Consider the following 18,203-nt stretch of genomic DNA (forward strand, 5'->3'; position numbering starts at 1 on the left):
ATTAAAAAAAAAAATTTTCCCTTTTTTTGTATTCCCCCCCAAAATTCCAGGACACGTTTCAGGTCCAGGTAGTAAAATAAATAAAAAAAAGTATATACACCATTAATTTCTATGAGAACTGTCTGAAATTAAATGATTCTAAATGATTGGTAACAACTTTTAGTGCAGAATATATTAGGGAAACAGGTAGACAAGCTGAAGCAAATGTGGACACTGAGATACATCAGAGACACAATTTCTCAGGGACTGAAGAGATTCTTCTCCCCACACTAATTACATATCTGGGGAAATATTTATTATCTACTAGCTTCAACGTAATAATCGATTTTCCAAGGCAACTTCCTTATCACCAGTATCTAGAATGAGCAATAAACAACACATATTCTCATATAATATGCTGCTACGGCTATAATTCGAGAACGCAGATCTCCTCTGAGGAAGGGAAGAAATTAGAGCTCATCCTCTTTCTTCCACACCCAAGCCGCTCACGGGTGTTTGTAGTCACATTTGCAAAGCAGCGTACTTGGCATTTCTCGCTTTAAAATGTCTGGTCTCCGTGTGTGGCGGCGTTAAGGAACATATCTCAAATGCATTATTTTTTTCGCTAACCAGCGACGTTTCGCTTTCTATTCTCGTGTTTCTGGGTTTGCATCCAGCAGGCTGAGGCTCGCGGTCAGGCGCCTCAAGGGCCGCCCCGGGCGCTCCCACCCATTTAGAAAGCGCGACCCGGGCCCTCCGGCGGCCCCCGGGCTCCGTCCTCGAGCAAAGGCCGGGCTTCCAGCACCTGTGCGGCGCGAGGGCCCCGAACCCCGAGAAAAGCACCGACAGCGGCCCAGAGACCCCGCCGGGCCGGGCGGCTCACGGCCCGCACCTTCAGCGCCCGGCCCGCTCCCTGTTGTCCTGGTAACCAGAAACACGCATGCGCAGACAAGCTCCCTTGTCACGTGAGGCCGAGCCGGGGGCGGGGCCGACGACGGTGCTCCGGGCCCGTCGCCCCACCCCTCCGGGCGCGGGGCCGTCGCAGGCCGCGGAACCTCTGCCCGCTCGCGTCCGGGCGCCTCCCGCCTCCTGCCCCCGGTCGCTGGGCCTTCGCGAGGCGCGCTCCCCGCACCACGTGCCCGCCTGGCCACGCCCCCGCCGCCCTTTCCAACTGCCTGTTGGGCGCTGCCGTAAAATGTCGTGAGCGGCGCCGCCGCTTTACGGCTGCCTCTCCCAGCCCCGCGCCCGGGAGCGCCGCCGCCGTCAGCGCGTCGCCAGGAGCCGGCCCCGCGGCGAGAGAGCGGCCCGGCGGCCGCTGCCCCTGCCCGCCGCCCGCCCCGGCGATGTGAGTCGAGGCGGCCGCCGTGCCCCTGCCCGGGGTAGAGCCGGGCGGCAGGTGCCTGCGCGGCGGCGGGCGCGGGCCTCAGGATGGAGGAGAGCATGGAGGAGGAGGAGTGGTGCAGCTACGAGGCGATGATGGACGACCAGAACCACAACAACTGGGAGGCCGCGGCGGACGGCTTCCGCCCGCCCCCGCCGGCGCCCGCCGCGCTCCCGGCCCCGGCGCGGGAGCCCCCGGGGGGGCCGCTGCTGGCGGCGCCCGCGGGCGCCGTGGACAGGAAGGGCCCCAAGGAGGGGCCGCCGCCGCCGGAGCCCAACGGGGTGATCATGATGCTCAAGAGCTGCGACGCGGCCGCCGCGGCCAAGGCGGCCCCCGCGCCCGCGCCCGGCGCCACCATCAACATCAACACCTCCACCTCCAAGTTCTGTGAGTGCCCGGCCCGGCGCCCCGGCGCGCGGCGCCCGCTCCTTTGTTCCCGGCCGGGGCTGCGCCCCCCCGCCGCCCTCCCCGCGCCCGGCCGCGCGCCTGGCCCGGCCTGGGGGCGCCGCGGGGTCCCCCCCCGTCTCCGACGCGACCCCGGTCGCCCCCGGCCGCCTCGGCGTGGGGAGGCCCCTCCCCGCCTCCCGCCTCCCCGCCCCGTGAAGTTCCACTCGCGGACGTGGAGGTTTGTGAAATGCGCTGCCCGAGGCCCGAGGGGCCTTTCAGTATTTTATTTTATTTTTTTTTTTTGCATCCAGAGAGAAAAGAAATCTGGCAGCTCGCGCTTTCAGGTTGTCCGCGTTACACAAGTCAGGAATGAGAAAGTTGACCCATATACCTGCGCCTCGCTCGCGCCTCCTGCGGCGCACGCCGGGCGCCCGGGTAGGGGGTGTGGGGGGGGGGGCTTTGGAGACACGTCGATGCAGCGGGAGCGGCCACATCCCGTTGGAAGCTAATAATGTATAAAATTACTTTCCAGAGCCTGCCCTGAGAGTCAGCTATTAAGCATGTTCACAAATCCAAGATTCTCTTGGATGTTGAACTTCAGGTTAGGGGTCCGCCGTGAGGCCCAGCTGCAGGCAGAAGGAGTCAAGACCAGAATCTGTTTTGCAATCTGAAGCTGACCCAGCCAGGATGTATGTCCGCTGCCCCAGCGAGGACAGGAATAAAGTGCTTTTGCTTTGGGTGGGTTGTTTTGGAGGTGGTGGTGGTAGGAATTGACCGTCACAGCCAGGTTTTTCTCTATTAATAACTGCAAGTTTTGAATGGCATCTGGTAAAGCAACTGGCGATTTCATTCCTAGTTACTAATTTTATCCAGCGGTACCAGTAATTGTCCAATTAGTTGTGCAGAGAATGTTTGCCTTGATTCGGATGTATAGTCACAGCCTTACACATTTTCTTGTGTGTGGTTTGGTTGGCCTTCACCGTGCTGCTTCAGTCAGAGACATAGGTAGCGATGGTTGGTCAAATTTACACGCCACTTTTACCACACTCTGCATACATAAGAAACTGTTTATATTACATAGTTTGTGTATTGAAGTTTATGTGATGAAATCAGACTTTGGACGTCTGGCAGGGTGACTAAATGCTGAAGGAAGTTTACTTTAGTGTTAAAGCATAGTTCACTTGGGAAATTCAAAAAACACCGTAAAACTAAGAGCAGATATGTGAAGTTAGTAATAAAAGAAAGACTTATCAAACCAGAAGATTGTTCTGTAAGGATTTGTAAGCTAGGCAGAACTCCGGTAACACCGATGAAGAAAAAAAAGCAAAGTCAATGAGTGAAAAAATGGGGAATGACTACAAATGAAATTTCTTAAAAGAATTTGATGAATTACTGTAGGTTAATTTGAAAGCCTAGGGGAAATGTATAAATTCTTAAAAATCTACAAAGCTGCTCTCAGAAGAAATGGATAACAAATTCATGAATTAAAAAATATTTAATAAGCTGACTTTTAAGGAGAAAACTTTGACACTTTAATTGGAACTGCAGAGGGCCTAATAATAAATGAAAAAGTTCCCTAGCTCTTGGTGTAAGGTGACTTAAAAGAATGTCAGTTTTCTCCAATTTATCCAGTCAGCCAAAATACTATCAAATTTCTAGTTTGACAAACTCAGTAACCTAAATCTAAGAGTTACATGGCAGGTAGGATAAAGTTTATGAATAGTTAAATTAATCTTAAAGATTTGTTTTGGTGAGGTTTTTCCTTATCAAAAAGATCCTGACCCAAGGTTGTAGTAAGAAGATTGTAGTATCAATGCGAGGCAGAAAAGCAGACTGGGAGAACAAATGAAGAGACTTACCTGTGTGTTCAGGAACGGAAGCTAAAGGTGGCCTCATAAATCACTGGACAGATGAGTCATGTTTAGGGAGAGCGCCTTCTGTTTGTAAGAAAAACAAACCTACCACCACAGACAGCATGGACTTTAGATAGGTTAAAGACCTAACCTAAATGTGTCAGGATAAACTGTGAAGTTAATGGAAGATCTCATTGAAGAAGTCCTTTGCCTAGGGACTTGGATGGACTTCTTAGAGCTTCAAAAACGGATAAAGGTGAAAAAGTAATAACTTTGGATATATACAAATTGAAGATTTTCATTCAGCAGAAGCTGAAAGAAGTCACTTGCAGTCACTAAAATTGGCAAGGATTATTATCGAGACAAGGAACTACACAGCAATAAAATGGACAAAAAATACTTCGCAGAAAAAAACAGGCTGAGGGTATTAACTAGTTTACAGAATTGGAAATCAAACAAGCATAGAAAGAGGTGTTTGAAATTATTAGAGAGGTGCAGATTAAAATAGCAATGTGATGTGTACCCCACCTGTCGGGTTGGCAAAAAGTAGAAATCTGTATGGTAACAAATGTGGGGACAGGGGAAAAGAGGATTTGCTAGTAGGACTAACAGCATAGCAGTGGGCGTGTGAGGTGTGAAGATGCTCCAACATTCTGTGGGCTAGTTAACGAATGACAGCTGCAGAGTCGGAGGCTGGGCTGTGACAGTGAAGGTGTGCTTCAGGACTGTCAGATGAAAAGAGCTTCTGGTGGTCTGTTTTTGGAAAAGACTGGAAAAGCATTTGTTAGTGTGATAGATGCACTCTAGGTCCCAGGGAATGTGTTGATCTGTCCTAGTACAGACCCTCCAGGAACAGCAGCTACGGTTGCAGTCTCCACTCGAACTTGATTTGCCAGTAATCCCATTATTCTCCAAGCCCTTTCCCCTCTTTGCTGGCCAGATAGGCTCGTGAAACTGAAACCAGGCTGTCCTGACAGTCACCATCTCTGTGTCGTAAGTCTCTGAAGTTGCTCTCTTCCTATGCAATTTCCAGAAGGGTCTGCTGTTGTCTTGGGTTTATTATTTTGGTAGGAAGGGGCGGACCTAGGGGATTTTAACCATTAGCCCTTATTTCATAGTTGATAGAGCCTTTAGCTGTAAATTCAGGAAAAGCGGGTCGGAGAAATTACGGGCTGGGTCCCTGAATCCCCTGGGCCCGCCGTGAGCGGGATTGAGGCCAGCACACTGTTAATCACTGTGACACCACAACTGATCTCAATGGCTCAGCACAGTGACATTTGGTCCCCAAGGGTTAGCATTGGCTTAGAGCCAGTGTTGAGCAACCCCTGAAAAGCCCAAGCGATTCTTTCTCAAATGCGCAGCCTCCTTGACACGTAGCTGTGTGTTCTGTGGGAAAAGACGAGGAGGAGGATGTTTAAGTTTGCTCTCGGTGGGACTTTATTGAGTCCTCGGGGGACCCCATCCTTTCCTTTATTCCGGAGGCTCTGTGTGTGCCGGCAGGCTCCGTCTGGGGGGGAGGGGGGGATGTAGCGCTCCATTGTGGCTGCTCAGTCAGACCCCTGCTTGATATGCCTCCTTCCCCCCTCTTCCCTCTCCGTTATACAGCTCGTCATACAGCTCGTCATACAGCTCGTGCAATTCCTGCCCGTCCCTTGTTCCTGAGGACGCCATGGTTAGCCGTCACCAAAGAGCAGGCCACTCAGAGACTTCGAGGATAGCCACACCCACTTCATAGCCCAGGGTCAAGTGTCTCTGGGGTGTCAGACTGTGATTCTTACTATCCTGCTGAGAGTAGGGAGCCCCTTTTAATGGCAGTATTGCCCATCTTTAACCCAGAACAAAAAAGGGACAGCCACGACAGCATTTTACAAGGATAGTTTTGCATTCTCCAGTGTACTTACTTCCTTGGTGAAGGGGCTCCTCAGAGACAGTTTAAAAGTGTGTGTGTGTGTGTGTGTGTCTATGTGTATGTCCATGCTGGACATGATAGACATCCTCTCCCTGTCTTTATGAGTCTGGATTCATTCCTCCATGCACTGAGGAATTTTTGATGTCCTGACTTCCTTCTTTCTTCTTCCTCATTTCCTTGCCCTTCCTCTTTTTCATTTCCTTTTTTCTCCTACACCTTTTCTCCTTCCTCTTCCATTTCTATTCAGTAAAGTGTACCCATTTTAGATAAGTAGATGAATGAGGTTTGCTTCATGTAACTGGTGTGGGCAGGCTAAAAGCCCCTTGCTGTCGTGACTGGATGCTGGCGGAAGCCCGGAGACTCCTGCACCAGACAGCAAATCATCCATTCCTCGGTAGAGCTGACAGCATGGAAATCACCACGTTTGTGCAGTTCCCTTTACCACCAAGAAACCCGGGGCGCCACACGGTATGGCGGCGATGGATGTGCCCTCAGTGGGCTTGTATTTCAACTGAATAATATTAAACTTGGGGCATTTACTCCTTTTATAGAAAGCAGCAAGGAAGCCAGGGGGAGACCTTACTTCATCTTTCAAGGTTGTCAGCTACAGAGAGGTCGAGGTGAAGAGCAGTTGGTCAGATCCTGGTGGTCTTTGCACAGTCAGCAAGCCATGTAGGAGTCCCAGGGGCCCCTGGAGGACTCTCTGCAAAGGCGACCGCTGCAACTGAGAGGACATTTCTACCAATGAGATGCTGCTTATGACGTTTTGCAGCCAGTACCCCTGTCCCTGGCCCCAGACACTGACTGATGTCCTTTCTGTTTTACTGGTTTTTGTGTAAATGGAATCATACATTCTATGTTTATCTTTGTTCTTTTTTGCATGCATCAGCAATACCTTTTTGTGACTGAGTTTTATTTTTGATACGCCACAAATTATTCATTAGTTGGCGATTACTTGGATTGTCTCCAGTTTTGACTGCGATGAATAAAGCTGCTATCAAAAATGCACACGGTTTTATGTTGATGTGGTTTTTCACATAATATCACCGGCTTCATCACCTATTACCTGTGTGTTTATGAGTGACTATCAAACTTTTCCAAAGTGGTTGGTTGTACGTAATCATCTCGACCAACGAAGTATGAGAATACCAGGTTGGTTGCGTCACGTTTACTGGAAACTTCTAGCCTGTGGGCTTCACATTCTTGATACTGCTAGTCTTTCTAGAGGGTGAGTAGTGGTATCTCAGTGTAGTTTCATTTTGCATTTCCCTCTTAAACTTGTAGTGGGCTTCATGTTATTGGCCTTCCAGGTGATTTTGTTCGAGTGTGCTTAGATCTTTGGTTGATTTATTGCGTTGTGTGTCTTACCGTGTGGTGAGAATTCATTATAAGTCTTGGCTACATGTTATGCCAGCTAACATGTCTTATCAGTGTTTTCTCTGTGGCTTGTCTTATTATGAAGAACAGAAAGTTTTAAATTTATACCTGCATACTTTTTTGTTGTTGAAATTATTCCTAAAACTTTTTAATAGTTTGTCACTGGTGTTTACGGACTGTTCAGCTAATCAATATTTTTGTCTGCTTATGAAACTGTTTAGTCTTGTTTCTGTTTATTCTGTAGAGTCACTGCACATGATGCCACTCAGGCACTTGGAAAGAACTGGAATGATTGTTACTTGATACCTTCCTTTTTATTGGTGTCTTTTCATGTGTGGGGGGCGTGGGTGGGGTGTGTGTGTACAAGATATATGCTGGTAGCCTCTGAAATAGTGTGTATGGATAGAAAGTTTCAGGTCTTGCATATCATAAAATGCTGCTTTCACATTTTATTTTGTTTTATATTTATTTATTTATTTTTAAAGATTTATTTATTGATACAAGCACTGGGGTACAGGCCAGAGGCTTGGGAGGGTGAGAGAATTCACGAGAGACAGAGCAGGGAGAAGGAGAGGCAGAAGGACCGAAATACACCGCTGAGGGGAGCAGCAGGCGAGGCAGGAGAGGTGTGTGGCGCCATGTGGGAATCTCCCTGGCCCGCCGGGAATGGAACCGGCGCTGCAGAGGCTGTGGACAGTTTCACGGCACTGTGCTCAACTTGCTTGCACCACCGGGGAGGTCCTGCTTTCACATTTTATTGACAGTTTGACTGGCTGTGAGATTATTAACTGAAAATAATTTTTCCTTGGAATTTTTAAAGTGCTGCCTCCTTCACTTTAAGTTTGAAGTGTTACAAAGGAGAATTCAGTTGACTTTTGAGAAAATTTCTTCCATATTTTCTTATATTAATGTGTCGGTATTTTTCTTGCTCTGCTTTTTCTCTTTTCCCTTTTCTTTGAAATTATTAGTCAGATGTGGAATTTTTTTTTAAATGAGTCTGTTAACTCTTTTTCTACATTCTTTTTCTCAGTGGTTTTGGAGCATTCCTTGATTTTTTTTTCCTTATTGGATTTTTTTTAAAAGCTGTATTTTTAATTTTAAAGGCATTTGAATTTCTTCTTTCACATGATAGTGTTTTTCATTTTCTGAATATAGCAAGCTTCTTTTTTTGAACGTAAAAAATTTTCTTCTGTTCTGTTTCTACCTTTTCTTCTGTCTGAGACTTTCTGCAAATCCTGGTGATTCTTAGTTATTAATTCATATTTAAAAGTGAAAAAGGCTAATTGTTGTTCTTTGTTTATAATAAGGGCCTTGTCAGGTGTAAGTGTTGAGATTCACTTTAGGCTAATTGGATGCAGAGCTGCTGCTGTGCTGAGAAACTGTCAGATGTTAGTATATGAATGTCTTTTCCTTGGGACTGTCCAATTTCTTAAGGGAAGACTCTTCCTTTCTGGGAGAATGTTGGGGGTGGGTAGGTGGAGCAGAAAGTAAAAGTGTGTTTCTCCTGGTGGTTGGCATTCCAGAATTAAAGAGAAGCGGGGTGAGATATTTGAGCATCTACTACAAACACACACCTACCCAGCAACCCACATAACTGTGTCTTGGCATCCCAAGCTGTTATCTTTGGTTTCCGCGCAGAATAACCCTTCTCTTTTCTTTCTACTGTTTAGTCTACAGACATCCAACCCCCACCTCCCTCCTTGCAGCACCCCCGCCATTGTATCCTTTCAAGTCTTGAATTTCTCAGGGTCTTGCAAGGCAAGATTAGTTCCTCCTCAGTAGCACTTATAGCTGCCTTATAGCTGCTACTTTAAGGTTAAACTTTACTGGTTTTGATGGCATGGAGAGATTGACTTGTTTAAATCTTACAGGAAATTACAGAATTTTAAAATTGGCAGACCTGCAATTAGCATGGTTTACACCTGTGTAATCACAGTTGAGCAGATATTTTCTATTGGAATTTGAATATTACGGGATTTTGGATTAGCTGGAGTTGAAGCCATAGAGGATGTGTTGATAGCCCTTGATCTTTTCATGCACTATCTCTTATATTCATTTCAGGAGCTATGTCACTGACTCAAGTATGATACTGTAATTATAGAAGAATGTTGCAGTAACTATTCTAAGAAATGTAGATGTCCATCTGCTGGTAGGTTGTGCTGGTTGAGAAGTCTGGATTTCGAGCCAGTAAAACAGTAATGGAATATATTTCCTCTAACGTCTTACGTTATTTTGGGGGGAAAAATGAGTTATTTGAAGCAATACAAAGCAGGTTATATAATTTTATATTTGTAGTCTTACAAGCCCTGTCTGGGCCAAAATGTTTTCCTTTTATTGGTGGGGGTGTAGGATGGGGTGGGGTGGAAAACATAGGAACCCTTTGAGAAAATCTTAATGAGGAATAAAAGAAAAGGAAGACATTGGTGTTATCTAGTTAGTTTACATGAATGTAACTCGTGTTTACATAGATGTGAGAATGTTATGAAGAGTGATTTCTTAATGATCAAAGTAGACCTTTTTTTGTTGTACATAGCTTTTAAATTGAATTATGCAAACTACAAGTTCTAAAACATAGAACTCCACATACATGCACACCTGAAGCTTGGCAACCTTTTATTGTTTTTTTGTCCTCAATAAGAAAAAGATATTTAAAGTATTTGGTAACTTCTTTTTGTTATTAAAGTACTAGACATACAACATGTTGGTTTCAGGTGTATACTGAAATACTGTCTACTACAGTATTTCCCATCAATTCTCAGTAATTTTTCTAATTTCTAGTATATTACCATACTATACACTACATCCCCATGACTCATTTATTTTATAACTGGAAATCTGTATTTCTTGATAGGTCCTTCACCAATATCATCCCAATTCCTCTCCCCTCTAGTAACCATTAAACTCTTCTTTATATCCATAAGTTTTGTTTCATAGATTCCGCATGTAAGTGAAATCATACAGTGTTTGTATTTCTCTGACTGATCAGCCCAATATTCCTCAAGATCTATTCATGTTATTGCAAATGGCAGGGTTTCCTTTTTAAAGGTTGCATGGTATTCCACCATAGGTATATACAACTGTATAACACTTTTGTATTCTTCTATCGACGGGCACTTACATTATTTCCAAATCTTGGCTATTGTAAATAACACTGCCGTGAACACAGGGCTGTTTATCTTTCTGAATTAGAGTTTTTGTTTCTTTCAGATTAATACCTAGAAGTGGAATTGTTGTTGGTAGTTCCATTTTTAATATTTTTTTTAAGATTTACTTATTTTTATACAAGAGCTGGTGTACAGGCCAGATGCATGGGAGGGTGAGAGGATTCAACAGAGACAGAGCGGGGAGCAGAACAGACAAACAACTGAAATACACTGCTGAGCGGAGCAGCGGGTGTGACGGGAGAGGTCTGCAACACCATGTGGGAATATTCCTGGGAATATTCCGGGAATCGAACTGGCGCTGCAAAGGCTGCAGACAGCTTCACAGCACTGCACTCAACCCGCTGCGCCACCGGGGAGGCCCACCATTTTTAATATTTTGAGGAATTTCCATACTGTTTTTTCCATACTGTTTTTTATAGTGGCTGTGCCAATTTGGATTTTCACCAAGAGTACCTGGGGTTTCCCTTTTTTCCACATTCTCATCAATGTGTTCATTTATTCCTCCCTCCCTCCCTCCCTCCCTCCCTCCCTCCCTCCCTCCCTCCCTCCCTCCCTCCCTCCCTCCCTCTCTCAGTGCTTTTTGATGACAGTCAATCTGACAGATATGAGATGATATCTCATTGTGGTTTTGATTTGCATTTCCCTGGTGACTTGTGATCTTGAGCGTCTTTCATGTGCCTGTTGGCTATCTATATGTCTTCTTTGGAAAAATATCTATTCATATCCGCTGCCCATTTTTTAAATCAGGTGATTTTCTTGTTACTGAGTTATATGACTTTATATGTTTTGGATATTAACCCCTCATCAGACATATGATTCGCAAATATCTTCCATTCAGTCGGCTGCATTTTCATTTTGTTGATGATTTCCTTTGCTGTGCAGTAGCTTTCTTGTTTGCATTAGCCCCATTTGTTTATTTTTGCTTCTGTTTCCCTTTGGAGATAGATCCAAAAAAATAAAAAATAAAAAAACAAAGCTATGATTGATGTCAAGGAGCTTACGTCCTATATTTTTTCTATTTTTGTGGTTTCAGCTTTTACATTCAAGTCTTTAATCCATTTTGAGTCACCTCTGCCTGTGCTGTGTGATTGTGGTCCAGTTTCCTTCTTTTGCATGTGACTGTGCGGTCTTCCCAACGCTGTTTATGGAAGAGGACGTCCTTTCCCTGCTGTGTATTCTGGCTTCCTTTGTGATGAATTATTGACCCTAGGTACATGGGTTTATTTCTGGACTCTGTTCTTTTCCCCTGATCTTTGTCTCTCTTTCCTATTTTGATTACTGTAGTTCTGTAGTATAGTTTGAAATTAGGGAGATTGAGGCCTCTAGCTTTGTTCTTGGTAACTTCTTTTATTTTTTTTTTAAAAACAGGGCCGTTCTCTTAGGAGCAACTAATATCTCCTTTGCCAGTATGAAGTTCTTTTCTTTTCTTTTTTTAAAGATTTATTTATTTATTTATGCAAGCACTGGGTACAGGCAGAAGTGCAGGAGGGTGAGAGAATTCACCAGAGCCAGAGCGGGGAGCAGAACGGGTAGAAGGACCGAAGTACACTGCTGAGGGGAGCAGCGGGCGTGGCGGGAGAGGTCTGGGTGCCATGCGGGACCCTCGCCAGCGGCTGGGGATTGAACCGGTGCTGCAGAGGCTGCGGGCAGCTTCGCAGCCCAGCACTCAACCACTGCGCCACTGGGGAGGCCCAAGTTATTTTCCTTTTTGAGAAAAGTACCTGAACTTTTAAAAAATAAAAATAAAGATTTAAGCCCCACTTATTTATTATAATATACTACCTTGCTTTGATTCTGATTTTTCTCTTCCCGCTTTCTTTTCTTTTATTCCCAAAGCAATCCATCCTCCCTCCTCCCCCATTATGCAGGCTTTCTTCTTGGTTTTCAGCTTCCCTCTATTCATTATTTGATAGTCTTCAGTTATCCTCTTGTGCTGGGGGAGCAGAACATTGTCCCAAGTGGTAATGTTTTGGCCAGCACAGATTTACTAGATTGCTTTTGGTAGACAAACACAGTGGGGTAGCCAGAGTCATTGTTTTGTTTTGTTTTGTTTTTTTAAGATGCTGTAGGGTAGGTAAAAGGTATCAGGCTTTTCTGCCCTCCCGCCAGTAGGATAGATGAGGGAACCCTGTGGTCCTGAATGCATGCCTGATGGCGGGCACCTGGAGTGGGTACACCTGGGCTGAGAGACTAGACTTTTAAGGGCAGCATCACGGGAGGCCTGCCAGCCTCCCGGCCCCTCAGCACCCCTGCCTGCTGTGTACCTGGTAAACCCCAATAAAAGCCTGCAAAAGCCACTGAGGACTCTGACTCCTCCTTTACCTGGTCTGCTGGATATTAGAAAACCTGCACTGTGGTCTTCCTGCCCTTACAGATGGCATATGCTAGCCAGAGTTAAATAGAAAACCCAGAGTCTCACCCCATTCTGTCATATTATCTATTGTTATTAAATATAGTTAATCTAAGAAGTCATTGTGTTTGAGGTATAATTTAGCCAATTAAATTTTACTTGCGTCATAATTACCATAACTGTATCTTTAAGGATTCCATTCTAAATGAAAGCAGCTCTTTTGGTGGGCAGAAGTATATGGAAAAGTAGTGAGTCTTTGATATGAAGACAGTCTTCATTTGACTTTCCATTTCAAGTTGTTCAGAATCAGAAATCATGTGCTAGCAATTGATGTGGTTCTCAAACTTTAGCAGCCATAAGAATCAGCCTGGAGGGCACACACATTTGTGTATCATGTCAGTCATTATGTCTGTCCCCCCCTCCCTTACTTATTCAGTGATTCTGAGTTGCACCTGGCAGTTTGCGTGTACAATGAATTTCTAGGTGATGCTCATGCTTTTCTGGGTATCACAAGTGGTTGAGAACCACTTACATAGTGATCAGTGTTTGCAGCAGGCCAAGAATGAAATAATACTTGCTATACTTTCTGAATGTATACTCCCCTTACAAACAACAACAAAAACAGCTCAAAAGGACTATCAAATAGGAATTACCTGGTTTGCTTTTACCTGTGTGAAATAAAATAGGCTTTAAGCTTTAATTCCAGAACTAGTAAATAGTATGCTTTGGACTGTTTTTATATTAAGCATTTATTTTGACTCTTATTGAATTAATTTACTTCACATCTGTAATTGAGTACCTGCCATGTGTGAGTCACTCTTTGGAGCTGGGGCTTTAGCAGTGAATTTCTCTTCTGGGGGCCTCTGACTAGTTTGAGGGAGATTGGTAATAAAATGTCAAGTTTTGGTAAGTTAGATATATTGAACATAAATATTCCTGCTAAATTGTATAGCCGTAGTATTTTCTTATTTATTGGCAGCCTGATAATATTTCCTGAACTTTAGATCCAGCTATTCCACGGGCTTTAGACCTTATTTTAGTAAGGGTCAATTAAACTATTTTCTCAGTAGTACTTATGCCACATGAACTTGATCTTCCAAATATGTGTTTCTAGGGTTAAGCGTTTGAACTTGAATGTCTCTAGGGGCACTACATTCTCCACTGTGTTGACTTGTTCACTTTTATCTTCAGAAGGCCTGCTTTACTAAATGCTTATGTTAATGGCCTGGGTCTTGTAAGCATTTGATTTTTTAATGCCTTTAAACAGTTTAAAAAGTAGTGCATTATTTTCAAACTAGAAAATCTAATATAAAATTTCATGCCATTTAGTGGTGATGTTAGTGTTCTTTAGGTTGCATGCTTTATATTTCTTTGGGTCACTGTGAACTTTGTGGGCAGAGTTGAAAGTGATTATATTTCTCTAAGGAGGATCTAGTTTTAAAATTCAAGATGACACACACACCCGCTCACACACACTTTGAGGTTGTATGTGTCAGATGTTAAATAAGCCAAACCAATTGTAATTTTTTTTTTTAAATCAGGGTGGTTACTCTTCAGGTTGAGGTTACCAAGGAAAGGTTCCTGGTTATCATTTTAAGTGTTAACTGTAGAATATGATGAAACACCTTCCTAATCTTTGGCTAAGAGTGTATACGGTTCATTCTGTTCATCAAGCTATAACCAATACCATAGATGTTTGTCTGTGTTCTGCAGTTCTTTTGCTATTGTAATGCAGATTGTCTGGTCTCCAGAGAAGAAAGCCTTAGACTGTTCAGGCTGCTGTAACAGATTGCTGTGGACTCAGTGGCATATTTATTTCTCACAGTTTGGATGCTGAGAAGTCTACGATCAAGGTGCTGGCAGATTTGAAGTCTGTTGAGAGCCTTTTTCCTGGTTCATAGAAGGCAGTCATCTTGCTGTGTCCTCACAAGGGGCCATTCTGGGGCTCTCTGGAGTTACTAATCCCATGTATGGGGGCTCCACCCTCATGGCCTAATTACCTCCCAAAGGACCCACGTCCTGATACCATCACACTGTAGGTTGGAATTTCATCATGAATTTTGAGGATATAGACAATCCCTAACAGCTGGCATGAAAGGCCAACTGAACTGACTTCCTGGTTATTTTTCAAGCAAAAAATATTTGTGGAAACAGATGTATATGGGTTTAATGTATATGTTTGAAAATAAAGCTTTTTTTGGATGTGAAATAGGCTTTAAGATTTTCTGTGGTGATCCATGCCTTTTTCACTTGGGTTTTAGTCTTTTCAAAGATATTTTAAAGCTTATGAAAGACACTTGAGAGGCATGGGCGATCACTGCTTCTGGAGTGGGGCTTTCACTTCGAACTTACAGCTGTAGAGCTCAATATTTTAGGTTTTTTTCCCTCCTTATCTTTGACTGGGTGATTTGCTAAAGTTGAAGTCTGTGTTTTAGAAGTAAAAGTCCCCCTAACTGTATCCCTGGAGCTTCTTGAACTTCGCGGCCAGGCAGCCCACATGTCTGGTCTACGCAGTGCCAGCAAGCATCTGGCAGGCTCATTGTGGATTTGGGCAGATGGGTCAGCAGAGTTTCGGAGCCTTCAGTGGGTTTTACAGGCCTTTAATGCTCTCTCAGGGAACTGGGTGCATAGGCACACCAGGCAGGGAGGCTGGCAGGTGTCCAGCAGTGGGTGTGTGTGTGTTGGGGGTGGTGGTGGCAGGCTGGCAGGCAGGCAGCCAAGCCACCCAGCCCCACAAGAATCTTTACTACACTCTTCTCTGGGCGCTTTGGCGTTCTCTCTCAGGCGCGTGGCCTAGCTGCTCATCCTCTCATGGCCAGTTTCTGACAGCACTGCATCTCCCTGGCCTCTGGCTCAGGTGTGTACACGCATGCGTGTGCACCCATACCGCAGGTGTTCACAATGAGGTACATGTGCCCCAACCCCACACTCTCAAGTGCCTTCTGTATTAATATGATCAAGGCTGCAGGTGATCCAGGCTGCCAGAGGCTAGTGGCGTAAAAAGTCTGATGAACCCATTTACCCTACATTTGGTATTGAAGTTTTCTTTCTGAGTGTCACTTCCCTGCTTAAATCTCAACTCTCAGTGTAGAGCAGGAAAGTGGCGTGGTTTAGGCGATACACTGGTAAGGGGATTCAATAACCTAGACTCTCTTTTTTTTTTTTTTTTAACTGTTTTCTTTGAATCCTTTTTTTTTCTTTTTTTTAATAATAAATTTTATTTTTATATTCCCCATACAATTGCAACCCCCCCATTCTGACCCCAATCCCTCCCCTCCCGCCCCCCACCCCCCAAAAAGTGTCTCTGGTTCATAGTTGTTTGTTGATTTTGATTTTCACTTTCTTATAGTTATTCATTTTCCTGGTCCCTTATTTAAGTTTTCTAGATTCCTGCTATGAGTGAGACCATCCGGTATTTTTCTTTTTCTTTCTGGTTTATTTCGCTGAGCATGATCCCTTCCAGCGCCATCCATGTTGCTGCAAATTGCATGTGTTTATCTTTTTTGAACGCTGAGTAATATTCCATGGTATATATATACCACATCTTCTTGATCCAGTCATCTATTTTTGGGCATTTGGGCTGTTTCCAAAGCTTAGCTATTGTAAACAGTGCTGCTATAAACATAGGTGTGCAGGTGCTCTTTGGAATTGATGTTTCTGTGTCCTTTGGGTAAATACCTAGGAGTGGAATTGCTGGATCCTATGGAAGCTCTATGTTTAGTAGGTCAAGAAATCTCCACACAGCTCTCCATAGTGGTTGGACCTGTTTGCACTCCCACCAACAGTGCAGGAGAGTTCCTTTTTCTCCACACCCTCGCCAACATTTGTTGTTGCTAGTTTTTTTAATATGTGCCATTCTCACTGGTGTAAGATGGTATCTCGTGGTAGTTTTGATTTGCATTTCCCTGATTACAAGTGATGTTGAACATTTTTTCATATGCCTGTTGGCCATTTGCATTTCCTCTTCAGAGAAGTTTCTTTTTAGCTCTTCTGCCCATTTTTTGACTGGATTCTTTTCTTTGTTGTTGTTGAGTCTCATCAGCTCTTTGCAGATTTTTGTGATCAGTCCTTTATCATTAGTGTTGGGTGCAAAAATGTTCTCCCAGTCAGTGGGGTTTCTCTTGTTTTTGTTATTGTCTCTTTTGCTGTGCAGAAGCTCTTTAATTTGATGTAGTCCCAGCTGTTTATCTTTGCCTTCACTATCACTGCTTTGGGTGATGTATCTGTAAAGATGTCTTTGATGTGCAAATCACGTAGTGTTTCGCCTATATTTCCTTCTATATATTTTATGGTTTCAGGTCTTATGTCTAGTTCTTTAATCCATTTTGAGTTGATTTTTGTGTATGGTGTGAGGTAGTGGTCAAGCTTCATTCTTTTGCATGTAGCAACCCAGTTTTCCCAGCACCATTTATTGAACAAACTTTCTTTGCTCCAATGCATAGTCTTTGCTCCTTTGTCAAAGATTAGTTGACCATGGATCTGTGGGTTTATTTCTGGATTTTCTATTCGATTCCATTGGTCTGTATGTCTGTTCTTGTTCCAATACCATGCAGTTTTGATGATTATGGCTTTGTAGTATAGTTTGAAGTCTGGGAGTGTGATGCCTCCATTCCCTTCTTTCTTTTTCAGGAGAGCGTTGGCAATTCGGGGTTTTTTGTGATTCCATATGAATTTCATCAATAATTGTTCTATTTCTTTGGAGAATGACATTGAAATTTTGATTGGAATAGCATTGAATCTGTATATTGCTTTTGGTAGGATGGCCATTTTAATAATGTTTATTCTTCCAATCCATGAGCAGGGGATGTCTCTCCATTTCTTTGTGTCTTCTTCTATTTCTTTTAACAGTGTTTTATAGTTTTCTTTGTATCGGTCCTTTACCTCTTTTGTTAGATTTATTCCCAAATATTTGATTTTTTTTGTTTCAATAATAAAAGGGATGGTTTTTTTTATTTCTTCTTCTTCAGATTTATTGTTTGTGTATAGGAAGGCTACTGACTTTTGTGTGTTGATTTTGTATCCTGCCACTTTACTGAACTAATTGATGAGTTGAATTAGTTTTTCCGTGGAGTTTTTGGGGTTCTCTATGTATATTATCATATCATCTGCAAATAGTGATAGTTTGACTTCTTCTTTTCCTATTTGGATTCCTTGGATGTCTTTCTCTTGTCTTATTGCTCTGGCTAGGACTTCCAGTATTATATTGAAAAGCAATGGTGAGAGTGGACATCCTTGTCTTGTTCCAGATCTTAATGGAATTGCTTTCAGCTTTTCACCATTGAGAATGATACTGGCTGTTGGCTTCTCATAGATGGCCTTTATGATGTTGAGGTATGTTTCTTGTATCCCAAGAATTTCAAGGGCTTTTGTCACGAATGGGTGTTGCACTTTGTCGAAAGCTTTCTCAGCATCTATTGATATTATCATATGGTTTTTATATTTCCTTTTGTTGATGTGTTGGATAACGTTGATTGATTTTCGTATGTTAAACCATCCTTGTGTCCCTGGAATGAATCCTACTTGGTCGTGGTGAATTATCTTATGGATACATTGTTGGATTCTGATAGCTAAAATTTTGTTGAGGATTTTTGCATCAGTGTTCATTAGGGAGATTGGCCTGTAGTTTTCCTTTTTTGTGTTGTCCTTACTCGGTTTTGGTATTAGTGTAATGTTGGCTTCATAGAACGTGTTTGGTATTGTCTCTTCCTTCTCAATTTTTTGGAAGAGTTTGTGAAGGATAGGCACCAATTCATCTCTGAATGTTTGGTAGAATTCGTTTGGAAATCCATCAGGTCCTGGGCTT

General features: G+C 43.7%; 1 protein-coding gene across 4 annotated transcripts in view; it reads left to right on the plus strand.

The window, feature by feature from the left end:
* Positions 1–1,407: 1,407 nt before the first annotated feature.
* The window catches only part of CACUL1 (CDK2 associated cullin domain 1), a gene marked incomplete at its 5' end in the record, with an annotated part of 54,569 nt that continues 37,773 nt past the window's right edge, over positions 1,408–18,203 (plus strand). For all 4 annotated transcript variants that reach the window (XM_084245173.1, XM_084245171.1, XM_084245172.1 and 1 more), the window contains one exon: positions 1,408–1,747. In XM_084245173.1, the coding sequence (XP_084101299.1) occupies positions 1,408–1,747 (340 nt within the window). The remainder of the gene's footprint in view (positions 1,748–18,203) is intronic.

The sequence above is a fragment of the Talpa europaea genome, assembly GCF_964194135.1.
Source record: "Talpa europaea genome assembly, chromosome: 10".
Classification (NCBI taxonomy): domain Eukaryota; kingdom Metazoa; phylum Chordata; class Mammalia; order Eulipotyphla; family Talpidae; genus Talpa; species Talpa europaea.